At 42.9% G+C, this 17,895-nt stretch overlaps 1 protein-coding gene across 13 annotated transcripts in view; it reads right to left on the bottom strand.

The window, feature by feature from the left end:
• Positions 1-14,079, bottom strand: part of ARID1B (AT-rich interaction domain 1B) — a 425,168-nt gene extending 411,089 nt beyond the window's left edge. For all 13 annotated transcript variants that reach the window (XM_081829188.1, XM_081829193.1, XM_081829189.1 and 10 more), the window contains exon 1: positions 12,298-14,079. In XM_081829188.1, the coding sequence (XP_081685314.1) occupies positions 12,298-14,064 (1,767 nt within the window). In that variant the 5' untranslated portion in view covers positions 14,065-14,079. The remainder of the gene's footprint in view (positions 1-12,297) is intronic.
• Positions 14,080-17,895: the final 3,816 nt, after the last annotated feature.

Raw genomic sequence — 17,895 nt, 5'->3', positions numbered from 1 at the left:
CTCCCTGTGTTATCTGTCCGTGTTCCATTTGAATCCAATTTCCTTGCATTACCTCTGCCCAGGTCAGGGATGAATGGCTGTCAAATTCCCAGTGGAATAAAAAGAAAAACCCTTTCTTCCTGAGGCAGCAAGTTTCAATTCACAGAGCACATGGCTAATCTACATATGTGAAGGTCACGGCACTTCAGTCAAAGAGGTTAAGAATGGAACAGCTCACGTAAGGGGTTGTCTTAAACATCTTGGCATGATGCCCAACAAGTAAGATTGTTGAAAAGCAATAGATAGCTTCTGGCAGCAGTAAGGGGAAAAATATTTTGATCATGTGATGCCATACACACTACCTAGTTTATTTCATGTGTGAAACTTTGCGAGTCCCTAAAAAATACCACATATGCAAATCAAATCCAGATTTCAGCTTTAACAGTTCAGCCAGGCTAGTACACCTCCTTCTTCATAAAATGCATTTATATGAAGTTTCTAGACACACCAAGAATAAAACTTCAACATATTGACAACCAGTTGGCTCAAATATCTTAACAGCTGATTACAACTTCTTTGCATTAGTTTTTCAGAGAACCATGAAACCCCAGGAAAGGGTAGTTAGACTAAAAAAAGCACATTCCTTTAAGTTACCCGAACATAACTGTCTTAAATAAAATTCAACCTCTCCCTCCATTCTTCTCTCCCTCCTCATTAATAATATAGCAATAGGGAAAACTACAGGAACTTAATGCACAATAAAAGACAAAACACAAAATTGCTTTTCACGTCCTATCTTCCCTAATTGCTGAATAAAAGTAAAATGCTACTGCTTTAAAGTGCTCATACTTCTGACAAACGTCTCAGTGGAGGAGGGAAACTAAGTCTTGCCACACATGATGGATACCAGAGGAGAAACCAAGACTTTCACAGAGCATGCCTCTGCGTGCTGTAGCATGCACCTTCCTGAGCGTTCTCTCTGCTCAGCAAATGAAAATGAAAGGAGCTAACACCAAGAGTCGGGAAAGGGAAGACTTTCAAACCCAGCAAAATCATAACAAATGTGACTACAATTTTTAAAACTTTTCAACAGTTAATAAACTACTTCTTTAACACATGGAGAAAATTAATTAAAAGCAAAAGCTCCATTTCACCAATTTGCAAGTTGTCTGCCTACCACCAATTTCCTTCGATTCAAAATTTAAATTGCTTATGAGGCCGGAGTTATTCAATTCATGTTTCTAGTTAAATGGAATAGTAGGTAAAATAAAAATATTCCACAAACTGTATTATTTATTGTAATCACCAATATTCACGTAATCTAAGGATATTCCTCTGCGCTTACCAATGAACGACACGATATTTAACAATTTTCCAAAGATTCCTTGGGTATCTTTTTATCTGGTACAGTGCCCCTACACCAAGGTCACTAGATGTTTGTTGATGATGGTGAAATTAAATGCTCCAATTATCGATCTTCTGAATTTATTTTCCTGACCAGTTAAAAAAATACGACTGGCAAACAACAGCAGACATTTTAGAAATGTCATCGACTGCCCCATCACTCACTTTCCCTAAACACTTGGCAAGGTACAAACACATCAGGCAATAAAGAACTGAAACTGTCTGGACTAAAAATAAGCTTCAAATGTTAACCATTTGTTCCAAGAGGAAAGACTAATAGGCTGTTAAATTAACTTGTTAAATTAATACAGAACCACATCTAACTCATTTTCATTCATTGTCCATGAGAAAATACAATCCTTTGTCACTTTTTGAAAACATCCCTTTCCTTACCAGGTAGTATGCCAGTATTTTATCAAGTGTACTTCCCAAAACAATTCCACGGATTAAGTCTTCTTTCCCATCTCTTTGGGCAGGAGGCAACTTCGAACCTCAGGCAGGTGCAGTCACTTGCCCAATGTCACACAGGTAGTCAACATCCAATCTTCCAGGTTCTCTAACCTGCTGGCTCTTGCTCTTGCCCCTCCCTGCTTCCATCTCCAGGCCTCATCACTTGGTTAACTTAGTTAACGTCTGCTTACTAACCAGGTCTCAGCTTATTCAACCTTAGTGTGCAGAGCCTTCTTACTTCTCCCCCACCTCGATCTAGTCTCTGTGGGATATCCCACTAACATCAGGACTTCTCCCACTGAACCATTTACACTGTACTGTGTAGCACGTTTACTAGTCCTTAGTCACTGCATTGTCAATTCATCAAGGTCCACGTCCTTGTCACCAAGGAATCCATCATCCACCACAGTACCAGGCATACAGTAGGCTCTCCACAACCATCTGCCTGATGCCCTGGTTCTTGCTACACTCCCAAAGCCCTAACACATAGGAGATTCTTCAATACAGTGAAGGTAAATGAACGGAATTCTTCTTTTTTTAAAGGATTTTATTTATTTGAGAGAAAGACAGAGAGAGTGACAGAGAGCACAAGCAGGAGGGGAGGGAGAAGCAGGCTCCCCACTGAGCAGGGAGCCTGTCGCAGGGCTAGATTCCAGGACCCTGGGATCATGACCTGAGCCGAAGGCAGACGCTTAACCGACTGAGCTACCCGGGGACCCCAAATGAACTGAATTCTAAATCCTTCATGCTAATAACACTATAAAGTCATTTCTTTAGCTGAAAAATCCCCATATGATACCCAAAACAAAATCCAAATTAAGATCACTTTCTCATCAATGTCATAGCACCTAAGAACAACCTCCAAGCACACTGACCTTCCACATAAGATCATGAAACACTAAATGAACAGATTTCCTTGAAACTGTTGTTGGAAATGTATAATATATTCATCAGGAAATTTTCAGTTTAGATACATTATCAACTACTCTTCAAATAGTTCCTAGATAATGCACTTTGAGGGATATAGTTTTCTGCACAGAACTGCAGGAGAATAATGTAGCCATTCATTTTAATTTCCACTTTATAAAACACCAGGAGCCTATGATAATTCACCAGGGAAAATTATGGATCATATGTTATATTGACTCTTTGTATCTTAAGCACCAAGTGGTGCTCAGAGTATTTGTTCATAATAGAATTAAATTTTGTCCCTGATACTTTTATAAATCTCAGCATTAACAAAAAAGGAAGAAAAAAAAAACTATTCCTCTCTACCTACATATTTGAGACAGGCCTTTGGCATTCTCAGATTTGACATTCCCAGCTTTGACTATTTGAGAGCAACCCTAAGCCTCCCTGATATGTAAATTATAATCTTGCTAAGGACCAAATGTGAATCACATATTCAATGAAGTTGAAACAGATGCAGAAGTTACTTAACCATGAATCAGAGACCAAAGTCCACGACTCAGAATCCCAAAACCTAGTTTTAATTTTTTGAAACTTTGTTCATTTGCAAAAAGTACTTCCCCTAAAAGGCTAATCATTTTCGTAGATCATGAAAGTGGAAAGGTCTCAGAAATGTAAGAAAGGAATGATTCTCAGAATTTACTGATTAATATTAAGGATGGAATACTGTGAGGCAGCCGCTTAGACCCAATGACATCAACCCACCGTGGGCTCTACTGGTCAACCAAAACCAATTCATGCAATTGCTTGCAAGAGTCCCAATCAGTACAAAACTACATTTTGTGAGGGAAATTGCAGTGCTTTTCACAAAATCTGTATATTTGCATAGGCCTCAGTTTATATTCACTGAACATGTCCGGGATCCAGTATAGTTTAATAAGATGTTCAGCGGTGCATAGCTGATTAGACACTGTATTTTTTAAAATTCAAAGCAGCACAGAATTTTGCAGCTGGGAGGGACTGGGGTCACCTAATTGATGGAGGCAGGGGCTTATCTGCAGCCACACCCTGAAGCGCAGCAGGGCCAGGCAGAGAGCAAGAACTCGGGGTTCACTACACCCTGGAAAGACAGGTGGGAAGAGAAGAGGTACCACATGACAATGCCACAGGATTTGCAGAGATGAGCTCCGTGACAACCACGCCCAGCAGACAACATTCCACATCAGGAAACTGAGCCTCTGCTGAATCTCAGAGAAAATGGGCACTCAAGCTCACAAGTGAGTCAAAGTCTTACCAACTCCAAGCCCACGATCTTTCCATTACATCAGGATGCCTTGTAATACATTCGCATTCTCTCGTAAATCCTCATAATCACAGAAATAAACTAATAAACAACAAACATACCAGTTCCCTTAGAAATATGTCTGCTTCTTCAGACAGATTCTTGCTCAGCAGTAGCAATGTTTTACATTTCTATTTCCAAGGTCATTTATAATTCATTGGGTAAAGTGAATTTATTATAAAAAATACAAACTGAAAGCAGAAAATTTAAAGGATATTAAAATGGGGTTAGAGCTTGATATATATATAAATATATGGTCACGGAACCCTAAAATTTGCTTCTTAAATTTTCAGAAATTAGATGCCAAATTCTAGACAAATTTTAGAATTACCAGTCATTTCAAAATAAGGCTATGAAGTACAGTGAGTGGTTTAACTTCTAAGATGCTCAGCACAAAAAGAAACAGGAGATACTAAGAATTCTGGAACAGCCTCCACTAATCATCAATGCCTCGCTTTCTGAAAGGTTTATTTCAGGACCCAGAAGCAGTAGCTGAATTTACTCCTCAGCCAGCATACATTATCTAAACAGTTACCAAAAATACTCCAGCAATCCAAGTATCTTCCTAAATCTGAGCAGACTGTTTTAACTTTTCTCCAAAAGCCCATGTAATGTAGAAAACTGAGAAAAAGAAAAAGGACCATTCTATATAAATTTCAAAGTGATTATATTTTCCTTCTTTTAGCTATTATTCTTTGTAGTGGGATTTTTATTTTGCTGTGGCACAAAGCCAGTAATTGATTGGTAGAAATGGAAAAGAGTCACTAGCTCACATCAACCATATCACAACAATCTACAATTATTTGTTTTGCCAAAATCCACTCCCCCACCCAAAAAAGCAGGCCAACAGACTGCTGACCCACATGGTTGCTATTTGCACTTTGTTTAAATGAGCCAGTGCTAAGTCAGCAATGCCAAAAATGCCATGCCCAGGTTCAGGGGGAGCCGGCTTTGGCAACGCTTTGTCTCCCTGAACCGCACACAAAAGTAGCAGTGATCCCCACACCCCAGCTACCGGCAGTGTCCGGCACAGGGCTGATGAAGAAAATGGGTGCTTAGTAAATATTGGCCAGTTGATCATCCGGAGCAGATACATATCTAGCCTACACCTTAGAGCATACACAAATGCTAAATGCTTACACCTTAAGAAATCATTGTTGCTTCCAAGTACACACTCTTACATCACAGTACAATTTCTGTGTCCTCTGTGGACTTCAGTGTTAATGTACACGACTCATCGTCTAAAGATGGAACTACATATCAGCATCAATAGCAGTTAAAATACAATTCCAAATTTTACACACACAAAAAGTCTGTTTCTAAGACTAATCGGGATCTAAGAAGCATCCCTTTGCAGCTGCCTCTAAATTTAATTAAAAGACCAATCATCTTAATTTAGTAATTTTTCCAAATACAAAGAATTTCTGCAGTTTTGCAGAGAACTACAAATTAAAAACATAAGGGGGGGAAGCACAAATCTGGGGCACAGAACACTATGGAAAAAGACACAGCATCACATGGATTTGCTCAGGCTTGGGGGCTGGGATGGTCCAAAACTTAAAACACAACTGGAGGGGCACCTGGGTGGCTCAGTCGTTAAGCGTCTGCCTTCAGCTCAGGTCATGATCCCAGGGTCCTGGGATCGAGCCCCACATCGGGCTCCCTACTCTGCCGGAAGCCTACTTCTCACTCTCCCACTCCCCCTGCTTGTGTTCCCTCTCTCGCTGTCTCTCTCTCTCTGTCAAATAAAATCTTTAAAAAAAAAAAAAAAAAAACACAACTGGAAAAAAATTATCATTGTAAATTATTTCCACTAATAGTAGAAAGATAAAACCAGTTTTGAAAACAGGCTAACATGCAAAAGATGAGAGAAGTAAAGGGGGGAAAGGATCACGCTAACAGTTTGTTTTCATGTCCAATATATTATCTAACCAAGTACCAGGTTTCTCTCAACAAAGTATCCCAAACCTTTAAACAGAAAGTCTTCAAAAAGCTGCTTTTAAACTTTTAATGATCTGACAATGAAACAACTAACTTACACAAAACACATTTCCAAACAGACCAGATCTGGGAAGATGACCCCCAAGTTAGAACTGGGAGGAAGGAGTGGGGTAAACGCATGAGCGCGCACACACACACAGACACGCACACGCATACACGCATGCACGCATACGCATGCGCACTGCTAGGGAATATCTGAGGAAGGACTTACAAACTATGAAGCAGCAAGATTGATGGCTCTAAAAAGATTATTTTGCTTACAATACACATTAATAAATAATACGAAGGTTTGACATGAAACTTTTTATTTCAGTTGGGAAGATGAAAAGTTCTAGAAATGGATGGGGTGATGGCTGCACAACGTGAGTGGACTTCATGGCACTGAACAGTACCCCTAAAAATGGTTAAAACAGTAAATTTTATGTTATGTATATTTTATCACAATAAAAAAATAAATACGTATAATTTTTTTAGGCCTCCCATATTCTTGAAAATGTGGTCTAGGATTTTCTTCTGGATTTCATCAAATATGGCTTCCCTTCCAGAGCCACCTAATAAGTAATGACCTGTCTGATTCTCAAGTTTCATCTTTCATCAAGGCCCAAACGAGATGCTGAGAAGAGCATCCTCCAGAAGATGGTGAGCAGAAGCTGAATCTCGTTCAGTTCAAAAGGACTGCCTTGCTATGACAGATCTAGTCCAGATTCTGCTGCCACCTACCTAAAATAAGAGTGTCTATTGGTAAACCGGATATGCTTAACATTTTAGAGCTTTGGTCTCTTTCCGAGCAATAAATATCATTCAAGGAACAAATTAATTTCATCATTAGTTCATCCGTCAAACTCAGTAGCCTTCTAATATTCTTGGCACTGATCCATTCAGAAGTGGGTTTGAAAACTGCCTACTGGATCCTATTCAAAGAAGTAAATCTAAGGAAATAGTTTGCTTAGAATTACTCCAAGTTAAAGTCTTTGAAAACAACATGTTTGCTGAAAACATACTGTGGAAGCACTTATTCTACTTAGATAAAGTCACTCAGTCACTCAATTAGGGTGAATTAAGTTAAAACTACAGTATGCGTATACCAACAATTCCATTCATTCCTATCTTAGCATAAGGCAAAATAAGTGGATACTTAATGATACCTCAGTACCAATACCTGTATCATTTTCTTTCCATCAAAATTCTAAGAGAAAAAGTCACTAAAGTATACGAAGTTTTTAGATCAAAATTAATTCACTCAATCACCCAATTAAACCAAAAAGAGCCACTTAGTCTTGTATAAATAGCCTCCAAACTGTAAAAAGCTATATTGTGTGACAGTTCTCCATCTATGATATATATACACACCCCTGGGGGATAAGCAGTTGTGCCTCGTACTTACTTCTCCCCGCAGACACATGAAGTCAAATAGGGATCCCTCAGCCTCAAGCACATGCACACGCACGTGCACACACACAGCAAGTACGTGGCTCTACTCTGCATATCCAGAGAATCTGCACACATCTCCTGACGAAGAAAGACACCTCAGAAAAGGCCAAAGAGACCAACAACTATCCAGTTCCAAAGAGGCCTAGGACATGGAAGTGGCCGGTAAGTACAAAATTTTGTAACATCCACTTTGAAAATCTAATTACTGCAAAAAAAAAAAGGAATTTGAGTTTTATTAACATTCCTTGTGAGCCTCCATAAATCTGTTCTTAAGTGATACACAACAGTTCTTTCAAATATAAATATAAGCCTCAAATTTACAAATCTACACACGGGCCAAAATGAAAGTGACACAAGTAAATTATTAGCTCCTTTTCCTCAATGATGGATCAAAGTACACAGATCTTTTAACTGAGCAGTGTCATTCTTGTAGTGAGAAAAACCTCTAAATTTAGGGCACTGGGCAAAAGCTAGTATAGTTCCCAGTGCATTATATCCAAAATTTACATGTCCAAATCAGTCTTCAAAATAAATAAAATTTCAGAGACTCCTAACAAATTTTAAATCAAACCACTCTCTTCCTATGAGAGAACAGGGTATAAGTAAGCGAAATGATCATCTTTTCAGTTTGCCTGTCATATTGGTATTTATCCTACAGAAATAAGTAAGTTCCTATTACATCAGAAGCCATTTTTTAAAGATATACTGTGCCCCAAATTATAAAGTAATAAAGTCCATTAATAAGAAATAGAACTGAAAACTCGACCCCATTCTCTTACACCTGTTTTCTTTAAAATGTGTGTCTGATAAAATTACCAAATGAACTTATGAGTCTTCCTCCACACAGTCTTACATTTTCAGAATTGGTCCTCAAACCAGAATTAATACTATTTTTATACCAGAGTGAAGATGTTATTCTCTCAATCCTAATGAAAGAACATGATAGTTAGAGGGAAAGTACATTAGTGTAAGTGTCTAAGGGTGACTTGGATTATTTCCATCTCCACAACACACCTGTGATATTTCTGATACAATATGATGCCGGGAAAAATGGAACAAGTAGAAAAAGCCCTGCCAAAAATTCATTCCTAAATACAGATAAAAAGCAAAACCAAAGAAAAAAGGGGGTTAAGGTTTCTCACTATAGGCCCAAAGTAAGAATACGATGTTCCCTGGAACATACTTATCAATTTTGTGTTTAAATATAAACATCAATTGAAGTGATAGCTGTCTTAAAGAGTAGTGATCTTTAAAAAAAAAAAGTCAAAAGTAAGTACACAGAATTGAGGATATCCAAAGAAAACAATCTTAAGCCATGTATTTCATTCCAGGTAACCTAGGAAAGCAGAAGACTCTAAACATTTTTGTTATATTTTGTTTTGTTTTGTTTTTTAATGATAGGCCTTTTCTATAACCACAGTTGCCAATTCCACCTTCTCTGACGACAGAGCAGCCAGCCAGCCAGCCATATCTCAGCAAATATATCAATTTAGGGCACAATAATTTCTTTACAAGATTTAAAACATTAGACAGGGTAAAATTTCATTGGGAGGGGAAGTGGGGAATGATGTTATGCTATAATATATCTTATACAAATTTTAAGGTAATCAGGAACCAGTCTGTAACTTCCTGCTTTGTAAGCCAGCTAGTCACTTCTTTTAATGGTAAATAAGGCTCTTTTTATTACATTGTATTATATTCTATAAAACTAAGGTTAAAATAGCATTAATGGAATTCAGCACAAATGTGGACATTATAAAATCTTGGTTACGTGAGTAGACCTCAGTACTCCTTTTGAGACTACTCTATCTACTTTATCTTAGAAAAAGCCAGTAACAAACTGTATCATAAAATGGCTTATTTCACTTTTTAAAAAGACCCCCCCAATACAATATACACATGTATTTTGTTTCCAATTATAAAAACATTTGCCACCCAATATAAACCATTCCTAAAATCAAAAATGAAACTAAATGTGCTAAAGCCACAAGAAAATTTCATCATTTAACAACGTGATTTAATAGTACTTTATGGCCTATAATTACACAGTAAATTAGAATTTTGGACAAATAACTATTTCTTATCATAATCATCACAACAAATAATAAATAAAAACTAGCCTTCCAAAAAGGAAAAAATATAAAAAAGATACATTCCACACGTTAAACGGCAAAGTACCTAAAAGAAATCTGTGAATCTAGGTCATATGCCCAGCATTTTTCTTCCCCCTCAAAAATAAAAAAGCTATTCCCAAGGGTCACAATGAGGACATAATGGATTCATTCTCATTCCAAGAAAACAAAATACTTAGAATGATTGGTACCATTAAGAAATAATACTGTAAAGTAACAAGGACCTCCATCTGCCTCTATCATCCTTCCGTTCTAGTTTAACAAAGATGTGAATTTTAAACTATCCCTTTAAAAGCAAGCTGACAAAGTAAATCTTTTTAAAATTACATGGGTTTATTTACATAAGGCTTCTCTGTGTTTTTACTTGTGTGAATCAAAGATAAAAACTGATATCACAAATTTTCTATCAAGAGTAGGAAAACATATTTTCATTAAAACTCCAGTAACTAAAGATTTGAAAGCAGTGAACACTAATGTCCTCAGCTAGGGATTCACAGGATTATCTATTAAATTCAGTCCCGTATTCATTCTGACACGTCTCTCCTCTAAGATATGGTAATTATTAAAATACATCTTCCTGAAATAAATAAGCTGAGTAAAAACATATATTACAACCACTGTTAATTCCTTCCTAACAAATGAGAATTTTAAAAACTTTCACAGCATTTAAGATGTCTACGAGAGAAAGATTATTTGGAAGAAACACACCCAGCACAGCTTGCATGTGATAGTTTCCCTAATACATGTGTAAGCACTTCAAAGAAGGCTCACATCACCGAACCTAACAAAATAATCAAACAGAAAAAAAAATTCCTAGAGCATTTCTATATTTCCAAATTAGAAGCAAAAATAAAATAATTTTTAGTATTTCACAAGATTATCCATTTTTTCCCTTTGATTGTTGTCTACAAAATTAGTTTCCTCACTTCGTGATTTTTTAAATATTACGTCAATTTAACTACAATTCCTCATCCACAAACATCTTTAAACGACCAGAATTGTTAAAACACACGTTACTAAAAAAATATAGCTTTAATCTTGTTATATAGTTAATTAAGTATCACTGAAAGATACTGTTGCACCTCAGAACCTGGAAATTTTTAACGTTATAATTTTTAAATTTAAACTACGTGTGCTGACAATTCATTTTTTGCATAGTTTAATCTGTAAAGGGCACTTTCAGGAAAGCTTTACAAATCCAAAAATTGGTAAAATTCTTGGTTTAATTATTTTTCAATTGCCATATCCTCATCCTACAATCAAAGTCCGTGATATATGCAGTGTCCACATTAAGATTGTCAAAGATCTGAATTTTGTAAATGCCCAACGTACTGGACACCAGCGTAACGATTTTAGTATTTAATCCTCTTATTAATAACTCTGATTCATAATAACTTAAGCTTTAAATAATATCCAACCTTACATCTGCTTGTAATAGAGCTCAGTTATTATTTGTGGCAAGAATTTTTGTGACTACTGCTCAGCACTTCTATTTACATCAGCAGTGCTAAATGCCCAATGGTGAGAGAGGAGCCAATCAGATGGCAGATTAGATGTCAACTCAGAGGCAGCTGTCTGGAGACTATTACAGCCAGTTTACCTCCACAATTCAAATTCCAAACCTTGCAAAGGAGATCAAGTCAGTCTTTAGGCTCAGCCTACGAGCAAGAAACAGCAAGAGTGCAGGACACTTCCTAAGAACGCTGTAGGACCTGGGTGACAGCAAATTAAAGAAAATCCAAATAAATCCGATCCAAAAAGATCAATTTTCACTGGCCTGCTATTTTCCTGGACTTGCTGAATAAAATGTATGCCTGACCCATGATCAAAATAAGTTCAATTTAACCGGAACGCGTTCCTTTAACACAGCCTATCTGTTGAAGGTGACTCCCTTCAAGCAGCCTATAAGCCAAATAATGGATTTCCTGGCTATTCTCAGGAATGAATCGGTTTATTTTAGAATATTTTACCTCCACGTCGTTGTAAATTGGGGTATTATTTTTGCTACGAAGCATTCCAACTCACAGCTCGCATCGAGTATGTCTGAATAGCCGGGCAAAACTACGAAAAACACACTCGGTTGCCACAAAGCTAACCTATTTTTCCTGCCTTCACCTTGCAGGCTAAGAGGGAACGCGGTGTGGCTGGAGGTAGGACAAAGTTCCTCATTCTTTTCCCAGTTAAAGCTTATTGTTGGCGCTAACCGAGAAAACGGAGTCAATATTCCTCCCCAGACCGTACCGGCCCGGAGCGCCGATTTTGTTACAAAAGCCGCCCGAGCCGTTTCCAGCGCCCACACCGCTTCCTCGCGGCGCAGTCCCCGGCCCCGGACGCGCAGCTCCGCGCCCGGGGTGGGGTGGCGAGGCGGGGGTGCTCGGCGGCCGGCCATCCCAGCGCGCGTCCCGGTCCTCGGCGCGACCCTCTCCCCAGGCCCCCGGGCCCCCGGGCCCCGGGCCGCGCAGTCGGACGCCGCGCGCTCCCCAGCCTCCGAGGGAGGCAGCCGCGAGTTAAAATGGCTTTGGGCGCCTCGCCCCCGCCTCCCCCCCGGCAGAAGACGCAGAAAAAGTACGCGGAAAGAAAGAAACTAGGGCTCGAGGCGCGCGGCGAGGCCGCCGCGGCGGAAGCAGGCCCGGCCGGCGCGGGGGTTACCTGGGATCTGCCCATGGTCGGGCCGGGGGTGCCGGGGCTCATCGCCGGGTGGCTCCTTTGTTGCGCGGCCGCCCAGGCCGGGCTGGCAGCGGCGTACGGGGCGCCCATGTCCTTGCCCAAGCCCATGCCCGCGGCCGCCTGCTGGCCGCCCGCCGCCGCCCCCGCCGCCGCTGCCGCCGCCTGGGACTGGGGCTGCGACGGCGGCGGCGGCGCGCTGGGGCTGCTGTAGTCGGGGTAGCTGCCGCCGTAGCTCCTCATCATGGGGCTGGGCGAGGTGAGCAGCTGGTTGAGGGTCGGGGTGGCCCCCGACGGGTGCTGGTTCTGCCCGGCGAAGCGCTGGAAGCCCCCAGCCGCCGCGCCGGCGGCCGCCTTGCTGAGGCTCGCGGCCCCGCCGCCCCCGGGGCCCATCATCATGCCGCCGCCCTGCTGCCGGGGGGAGCTCAGCACCCCGTACCCCGAGGACGAGCCCCCATAGCCGCCGCCGCCGCCGCCGCCGCCTCCTGCTGCTGCTGCCGCCGCCGCGGCCGCCGCCGCCACAGCTCCCGCTCCTGCTCCTCCTCCTCCTCCTCCTCCTCCGCTGCCTCCTCCTCCTCCTCCGCCGCCGCCGCCGCCGCCGCCGCCGCCCGCGCTGGGCCGGCTGTAGCCCGGATAATGGTTGTACTGGCTGTTGGGGTACCCTTCGTGGGAGTTCTGCAGGGGGTCCATGCTGTTGGGGGCTCCGGCGGCGGCTGAGGCGGAGTGCATCATCCCCATCCCGGGGCTTTGTTGTCCGCCATGTTGATCAAAGCAAGGCCCAGTGCGGCCGCCGGGGCCGCCGCTAGCAGGGGCAGCGCTGCCATAGTAATTATTAAACTCCGAGACGGCCGCCGGGCCGCCGCCGCCGCCCCCGGGCACGGCGACCGGCGGCTGCTGCGCGCCCAGGGCGCCCAGGCCCGGGTGCTCGAACCGGCCGCCCGCCGGCTCCCCCATCTTGGGCGGCGCGTCGTCCTCGTCGCCCGGCTTGCTCAGCAGAGGCTGGCCCGGGGGGTCGGCCTGGCTGCCCGCGGCACTGTCCTTGGCGCCTCCATGTTGCGGCTGCTCCATGTCGGGACCGGGCTGAGCCGCGCCGCCGCCCGCGCCGCCGAGGCCGTTGTTGTTGGAAATGGGATGTTGCTGCTGCTGCTGCTGCTGCTGCTGCTGCTGCTGCTGCTGCTGGAACTGGTTTAGCTGCTGCTGTAGTGCGTGGTGGTGGTGGAGGTGGTGGGCATGGTGGTGGTGGTGGTGGGCATGGTGGTGGTGGTGGTGCTGCTGGTGGGGCGGTGCGGCGGGGGCTTCGCCAACGGTTTTCAGTTTGTGGTTGGGGAGCAGCCCCGTCTCCATGGCCGAGCCCGGGCCCGACGAGGAGGAAGAGGAGGACGCCGCCGCCGCGGAGGAGGAGGAGGACAGCGCGGCGGCGCTTCCACCCTCCTTGAGAGTCGCCTCGGAGCCGCCGCTCTTGGCGCTGTTAGTGCTGGCGGCGGCGGCAGCGGCGGCGGCCGCCGTGCTCGCGTTATGGGCCATGTTCAGTTCGTGACGGGGGTGCAGGGGGTGGTGGTGCACGTTATTCAGGCCGCCGCCGTCGCCGCCGCCCCCCAGCATGGGTCCCGGTGCCGCCGCCGCGCCGCGCGCCCCCGCCTCTAGGTCCCGGGCCCCGGGCGCCGGCCGCGGCCCGGGGGGCGCCCGCCGCTCGCCGCTGCCCGCCCGCGCCCGCGCCGCCGCCGCCGCCGCCGCTGCTGCCCGCGCGGCCATGATCGCCGCGGCGTGGCGAGGCCGGGCGGGGGGCGGGGGGAGACAATAAAACCCACTTTTTAGTCAGCGGCCCCTCCTGTGCGCATCCACACGCCCCGACGGGAATCGAGCGAGCCCCCTCCCCCTCCACAGGCCCCGCCGGAGCCGAACCGGGAGTCACGCCTTACGGTCTGGGCCTGTTCCCGCTGTGTGATTTCATGGTGAAAGTTTTTAGTTCAGGTTTAAATGAAACTTTTCTCTTTTCCTCTCTAACCCGGATATGGGTAAATACACGACTGACTGAGCCTGTCGGGCCCAGCATGGCATGAGAGGGAGCCGAGCGAGCCCGAGCAACTATTATCCACTTCTCTCTGATTACTCGTGTGCACTCGCAAAACGCGGACTGGACTCGGCGCGGGCCGCCGCCGCTGCCCGCCCGGCCGGGCGCAGCCTCGCGGGCATCCGGCGGCCCCGGGCCGGGGGCTCGAGCCGGCTCCGCAGGCGCCCGGAGCGCGGCGGCGTGGGGCGACGCGAGGCCGCACTTTCCCCTCGTGCCTCGTCTCCTTGCCAACCGGCCGTTCGCGTGTTTGTTTTCACGTCTAAAAGGAACGATACAAAGGTGGAAAACGAGTCTGACGAGCAGACAAAAGAGGGAGAAGGGCAGGGGAACAAAGTTGTCTGTTGGCCTCAGAGGTTTGGAGGAGCCGACGGAGAAAGAAAATATTTGGGCAATCTGTGCGCAAAAGCACTGCCTTTCCCAGGAGTTATGTAATTTTTCAGAATGTTGGCCTCTCTGCCTTGATTTGGGGCCATCAGCGTAATTCCCACAACTTCTTCAAACTGCGAAATTAGGAAAGAGTTTAAGGGAAGGTTAGCCGCCTTCGGGCAGCGTGGTGCCCTGTACACAGCAAGTACTCAATAAGTGCTGAGGCTGACTGCACCTGCCCCAAAGATGATGTTTATGTAACTATTTTTTAAGGCACCTCATATATGCGTGTAGGCTTATCAATGAAAACGCAAAAGCATTCCCAAAGGAGCATTTTTCTTACAATGCTCTTGTCCTCTCTCTAAAGGGAAAGTCTTCAAATAAGTAGCCTGGTGCGTTATGCTCCAACTTGCACATGGAAATGTAACTATTGGTGCCATAATAGTGACAGCTGAAGTTTAGCTCATGTCTTCATAAATCTATACGACGCCTTTCATCATATTTCAGAGGTTAATGTGCACAATTAACCCTCTTGATATGAGTTCGTTTCTAAGCAATGTGAAACAAAACTAAAAAGAAATACGTATTTAATAAATATAAGACCAATAGTAATGCAAGTTGGTCGAATCTAATCTTAGAAATGTTTCAGACTTTGTTCTTTTAAAAATACTCTATTTTGTCACTTTATGGTGTTTTAAATGTTTTTATTATTGTTACTTTGTCACCTAGTAACCTTCTGAATATCTTCAAGCAGGTTTTCTTAACCTAAGCAATGCCTCCACTTGCACTAGTATGGAACTCGTTTACATGGAGAGAAAGCATTTGAAACCGGAACTTTCAAGAGGTCACACTAGCTGAAATAATATATATGATTTTAGTGGAATATAGTTTTCTAAAATCATTTCATTCTTCAGCTTTTTTTAATAAAGATTAGTTTATTTTCACTGCAGTGGTTATTTTTATTTGCTTGAGCAAGTGCAAATATGTTAATGACTAAATAGAAAAAGATAGGTGGGAAAAACTGGTGACTAATTGGTGGGGGAGGGGAATCAGGTGCACACCCAAGGGTCATTATAGAGTGTACAGACAACAAATTGCAATTCTATGCAAACAACTGGAAAACAGGGGTTGTATCATTGTGTGTAAGAGAATTACAGAACTGTAAGATGAATTCATGCCAAATCATTCATCAGTTTTTGCCAAGAGAATACTACATCTTTGTTAGTGTGCCTTTTTGACATTTTCTCCTGGATTTTCTCCCTTTATGCATTCAAATACATACTAATTATACGCAGTACACCACAAAAGTTGAATTTTTGAAGTTTTTCATATGCAAATATAAATATATGTCCGTTTTGTGTGTTTACACATATATTCTAAAATCAATTACGTATTTATGCTTTTAGATATTTAGACCCAAACCAAATATGTACATATAATCATAAGAAAGCATTTTTCCAAACTGATGAAATATGTCAAAGTCAATTTAAGCAGGTGTAGCTATATCTTGTGGCTTATTTTCACAACTAATCCTGAAAGGGAAAATGAGTCACCAAGTTCAGCTCTGGCCCTTTTCTTAAAAATATTTTTCATATACAAAAATCATGGAACTAAAGATAAAAAATTAGGTATAGAAAGTCAAAAGCTCTTTTAATCCCATTTGTTTGAGCAAGTCAACTAGAAGATTGGAACCAAGAGGCTCTGAAATAGAGGCCCCCAGCACAATGAAATCAGCCTGCTATAAAAGCCAACACATGCCAGTTTCTCCTCCCCAATGGCAGATGCCACACCCTAAAGCAGACAGAAGGCACTGCAGTCTGAAGGAGAAGCACAACACAAAGCCGGCAGGACTTGGTTTTGTCTTTTAAACCACAGAGAATGCTAAAATACCTTCTTGAAAGCATCCTTGCCGAAGACAAGTAGCGGGCTCCTATTCACTCGGCTTACAGTTTTTACACACCTTCTCAAGAAAACAAAATAAAAGCCTCTCAGAGTTTCATGTGAAAATCCATGACTTAATAGACAAAAACAGCAATTGTCAGGGGTCTGTTCGAAAGTGATGAAACAGGTCCCCATTTCACAAAAGCACAATTTGAACCATAGATGATAATTCTCTTGTATCCACTTGCCTCAATTATCCTATATGGCAACACTACATTATTGTTTCCTTTTGATGAAATAAGGTACTAGAAATTAACAGGTACATTTTTTCCTAATGAAGTCCTTATTTTTACACCTCTTGCCTAATTTCAAACAATAATGACAACTTTAATAAGTCACTCTAACCATAAAGTGACAGAGCTGAAGTCCCTCAAGCTGGGGAATGGCCACCAGGCCCCTGCAGCCAACCTCCCACCCACAGGTTGCCCTGTGCCCTCATGTTTAGCCAGGAGATTACCCATTATTTTCTTAAACACTCCTTTTTGGCTACAAAAAGGATTGATTTGTTTGGGTTTTTTTTTTGGGGGGGGGGTTACTAGATGAAAATACTAATATTTAAATACTGCTCCTTTTGAAGAAGTTTTAGGGGCCCGAATAAAAGACTCTTCAACTTGCCCACTTAAAGAGGATTGAGCCAGATGGTAGTTGAAGAATGCCACAGCTCTGTTCTTTTTGCCTCATCGTAGCCCATCATTCTGTTTGCTTTCAGATTAAGTCCCCTTTTACTCTTCTGGTTATTTATTCGATAACTGAAACTATCACGATTCACTAACCATCATATTTCTCAGTATTCTTCATGTAATTTGGAAGCAATTTAGAATAAAGCCCTGTCAAGGTTTTACAAATAAGAACTATTAAAGAATAAGGCTTTGGATACTTGCTTTCCTTTTAGATTTATGAGAAATGCGATGAATGGAGCTAATGGGATTTCCCTACTGATCTTGGGCAGGGACTTTAAAAAGCACTAAACAATTGTCCTTTTCACTTCTCTGATTTAGACATCAGCAGTGAATAACTGAGTAAATGCAAGATATGGGACATAGCATTTGATTTGAAACAACTATGCAAATTAACAGTGGCCCATAAGTTTAAGAGGCAAACAATTAGGTAGGATTTGAAAAAAAATCTAGGCAAAAATAATTTAAATAAATTTGGGGACTCTGACGAATAATAGCACTATTGTACTTAGTAAGAATATTATAGCA

Source organism: Leptonychotes weddellii, chromosome 8 (assembly GCF_054177405.1).
Source record: "Leptonychotes weddellii isolate Sample4059 chromosome 8, ASM5417740v2, whole genome shotgun sequence".
NCBI classification, from domain to species: Eukaryota; Metazoa; Chordata; class Mammalia; order Carnivora; family Phocidae; genus Leptonychotes; species Leptonychotes weddellii.
Note: the sequence above shows the minus strand (reverse complement) of the source record. Positions and strands in the feature narration are given on the sequence as shown.